At 35.2% G+C, this 4,652-nt stretch overlaps 1 protein-coding gene across 1 annotated transcript; it reads left to right on the top strand.

The window, feature by feature from the left end:
- Positions 1–3,116: 3,116 nt before the first annotated feature.
- On the top strand, positions 3,117–4,409 carry LOC134647636 (ADP-ribosylation factor-like protein 16). The gene is made up of 3 exons (XM_063501993.1): positions 3,117–3,417; positions 3,672–3,770; positions 4,212–4,409. Exons 1-3 carry the CDS (start codon positions 3,139–3,141, stop codon positions 4,407–4,409), a joined length of 576 nt encoding a protein of 191 aa, XP_063358063.1. The 5' UTR covers positions 3,117–3,138.
- Positions 4,410–4,652: the final 243 nt, after the last annotated feature.

Here is a 4,652-nt window from a genome sequence, read left to right as displayed (position 1 = left end):
AAGTGATTAGTGAGTAGTTAAGTGAAAATTCAAATGTGATTCCTTCCCTTCCGTCTATTTAATGCAAGGAGGCTAAGCTTAACTAGTCGTTCAATTAAAATAAACAAGGTACCTACAAGTAATGAACCTACGATATATTTTATAAGGCCGTAGGTAGAACCTATATTACATTAGAATAATTACATTTTGCGTTTATGAAATTAAATCGTCGTAGATTCTTTTATATTTCACTATGTGTAAAAAGCTGTGCTGATAGCTATTATAGGTCCCAAAGTTGTATCTAAACTACGGCATTGAATCAGCTTAATTTGGTTTCGTGTTTTTAGGCAGTCCATCATAAGGCTAAACAGAATTATTTTGAGGTGGGTGCAGTGAGAAAAAGTTAAAGTAATATAGCTACATACCTACCTCTGATATACCTACATCTAAATTATGAGTGAAATGTAATTACTCCATAAATATATTACAATAATCAATTGTGCTTTATTATCACTATAAATACAATAAAATGAAATAAATATATAGATATATACACGGATAAATACATACACATACAATTGTACAGTCGGAATCTAATAGATTGTTATCATAGAAATAAGGAAGTGTGTCGATATATTTGGTAAGTCTGGCCGCTACTATCTGTTCCATTTGATGCTGACTATACTAGTATATGCAATGAGTTACCAAGTAATTCCCACTATCCATACAACAAACAATTTACACATCCGCGTGGTTACCCTATCCGTACAACACGATGCGGTTGCATTTATAACGTGATGACGGTTATGATAGGGGTGTGATTGCTTTCCCATATTTTGTCCGTTGAAATGTAAACATATTTTAGCTAAGAAAAAGATAGTTATGAATATATAGCACTTTAAAGAATTTCTTAGAGCAGATATGAAGCTAATATGTATTGCGCATAGATCTGCCGTTTAACTGAGGTGTTTGGTAATAAGTAATTGTGGCTAAGCTTGGGTCCATAAATCTGTATTTCTTTTGTTAATATCACGTCATTTATAAACTACTTTTAGTCCCAAAACTCAACTACCTTCTACAACAAAATCAATGTGTTACTTCTGTACTAACTGCCTAAAACAAGTGGTAGACCTATAGTTAGAGAAGTTTCTTACATCATTGTTGAACCAGTTAATAATAACTAAATAAGTACAAAATCAGTTAAAGCGCAGAAAACTTATTTACATTACAAAAAAAGTCTTCTTAACATAGCAATTTACCTACATGGGCACATGGCGGGCGAAAAGGCTAAACATAAAGTAGCAATCGGATTTCCTAAACCAAGTTAAACGAAACTTGCGACAATTTCTTTAAAAGCCTATAATATCTTTTTAAGAGTGCTTATCGCGAAAGGGGTACTAAACCAGCCGCGTCGCGAACATTATTTAAAAAAGAGGAAGCCACGGGAGTTTACTTGTTTTGTAATGTCTGTATAGAGCCTAGATACAGTAGATCCGGAGACACATTGCAGTTTTGTAACATCTTAGGATAAAATATTTATCGTCAAGTGAAAACCAAAACTCACTCATTACTACGAGTACCACAAGTTCAGAGCAATATTAAACTGCCCTAGTAAAAATAATGGAAAAGAGCATGTCGAGCCATGCTCATTTTAGGGTTCCGTGGTTACCATTCTGTCAGAATAGCCTATAAGTATCATGTAGGTACATTACAAGCATAATGGTGTAGCTTCGCAGCGCTTTGAAGTACGAAACGTTTTTACTAAGAAGGGAAGACTTGTTTCGATTATTGTTGCGATATTTCTCACGTGAATTGTACAATGTTTTACAGTAGATATGGCCCTTTAATTTTTTTACATACGCACTTATAGTGCTAGTTACCGCACTAGGGTGTTAAATTAGCACCAAATGTACTGTAAACCACATTTTAAGTCAACTAACCTACTGTACGCATTAACCACTGGCCAAAGGTCGTTGGGCCATCAGATAACACCAGATTTGCGGCCACTCCATTAACAAATTACCTCTTTAAAGCGCTTCTGTAAATAAATGTGCAGGTTTCTTTATTTACACGAGATAATGGTTTTATTTTCGCATACGTGCTTGCGTGCCCGAGTGAAATATAAAAGAAAAGTATTTTTCAGTTTTCAGATGCTTAAATTCTTTTAACTAAATGAACTGCGTTTTACGAAACTATTCTGTGTAATAAATACTATGATCTCAAATCAATCTTATAATTTTGTTTTGAATAGGATCAATACAAAGTTATATTTTATGTATACCGCTGTAGTCCCTATTAGGCCCTCCCGACATGTGTAGTTATTACTACTTATTAGTAATATTGCAATTTTGCAAAGGTGGTATGGTACCTAACGGTGCACATTATTGGTCGATTACTTTAGAGTCTTGCTGTTAGTAATATATCGTCAGGTGACAAGCAAGTCACTAAGTACCTCCCCAAGTTTATAGCCATAGTGAACCATATTTATACGAAAAGAAGGTTGATTTTTGTTTAAATATTTTATAGTAATTAGTGACTTTTCTTGTCACCTGACGATATGTGTACGTATTGTAGTTGTTAATTTACAAATGCTTTTAAGGATAATTTTATTATCGGACTGAATCATAAAACAGATTTGCTACTAAACATAATTTTTTACAAAAAAAAACTCGTATCTTCATTGGGAATGGTTGAATTATGTAAGTACCTACATTCATTCATTGCGAATAATGTTGAACAATCATGAGATCCTACGAAAAAGGATGATAAATAATAGAAAATAGAAATGATGTGCGTGCTAAATCACTGTTACCTACACAAAACATTAAAATTTAGAGATTGTCGGGAAATAACATTTTATCTTTCCCACAGTTACTTTTTTTTTATTAAAACTAGCGTATTTTATACTTTTCATTAAAAATATAGTAACTGTTATGTTATAAACGTTGTAGGCATTCGTAGTATCTAAGATAACTACAATAATTTGATCTCACGACACACACTTGCTCAGTTTATTTATGACAAGTGGTGCCATCTATTAAATTGTTTGATAATCATTTTCGTTGCTTAGCAAACTTACGGCGAGCCTCTATTGATATAACGCGGTGTTTTAGTATTATTATTCTGAATATAGGGAATGCAAGTTTAATATAAAGAAATATGAATAAAAACGTTCTTCGCCCTGTAGTGGACGACCAAGAACCACGTATTAGTGTTATTTGCCTTGGTCCAACAGGGTCGGGTAAAACGACTTTGTTGAAAAGGCTACAAGAGGCCGAAGGTATTGACAATACTTACAGTCCCGTACCCACCATAGGAACCAATATTTATGATATACACTATCTTAATAAGAGTGGGAAAAAACAAACATTAACTATAAGAGAAGTCGGCGGAGAGATGGCGTCACTATGGAATAATTATTTAGAAGGAGTTGAAAAGGTAACATTATTTACTGGTACAAAGTACTTAATAATAAAAATTGACAGAGTTTGAGAGTAGAATATGGCCCGAAACTTTTATTTTTCTCCAACATAGTGCTGTTTTCTTGTTCTAAATCCACTAAAACACCCTCACTTTTTTCTCAAGTCCTCCTTTAACGGTACGTACGACGTACGTGCCACGTACTACGTGGCACGTACTTTTATTGAGTGCAGTACTTTTTTTTAATCAATAATTTTCATGTTACTTTTCAGGTCATATTCGTAGTGGACACATCTAATCTGTGTCAGATATCGGCGGCAGCTCTCATGCTATATACATTATTGGCCGAGCCCGGTCTCAAACAAGCTAAGGTTATACTAATGTTCATAGTTTATACATAGTTATACACAGATAATTATGAATAAAATCTCTGCAATTACACTGAAGTTCATGGAGCCTGGCAAGCGCTAATGTTGGGAGCAAAAATATAATTATGTACGAATTTAATAAAACCTCTTTAAATCCTAAATCACACTAGATATCAACATAAGGTTTCTTAGAGACACCTATTATATGAGTATCAATTTGAGATTTAAATCATGAAAGAACGTATCACTACACGGCGAGATCTCGTTCAACGCAATATTCTAATAAAACAAGTGCCAAGCAAGAAGTACTTGGCTTGCCATTGTTTTAAATTATAGCTACTTTGTAATATCTTAGCTTTTATCATAAAATACGCTTTATTACTTCCGGCATCTGAGTCTTCAGAGCAAACTACTACTAAAAAACTACGTTTAACATGCTTTCAGTTCATCATAGTGCTAAGCAAGATGGACTTGGCTTACCGGCAGATGCGGAACGAAGCCCTGCTGATGCTGCAGAGCCGCCGGCTGCTAGCGGAGCTCCCGAGACCCCCGACCATCCTCGAAGCGGCGCCGCTTACCGGCGAGGGTCTGCAGGAGCTGAAGGCGCAGCTCACCAATCAGAAGATTAAACCTGCAATATAAATATAGTTTGTCAAAGGACTGTCTCATCTCAAACATAAGACAGAGAGAATCATACTACAAAGATGTCTTACACTAGTACTAGCACCACAGAATAAATAATAGTACTAAGTACAGAAGACTCACCCTATAACAAAACGCGTCTGTTACGATCAGCACAGATATGGCCGCTAGGTGGCGACAGCGCCACGCGCGGCTTACTAATGGCTTTCCCCAAAATTGGGGCCGAACGGATGTATTTTTAGC

The sequence above is a fragment of the Cydia amplana genome, chromosome 4 (genome assembly GCF_948474715.1).
Source record: "Cydia amplana chromosome 4, ilCydAmpl1.1, whole genome shotgun sequence".
Lineage (NCBI taxonomy): Eukaryota > Metazoa > Arthropoda > Insecta > Lepidoptera > Tortricidae > Cydia > Cydia amplana.
Note: the sequence above shows the minus strand (reverse complement) of the source record. Positions and strands in the feature narration are given on the sequence as shown.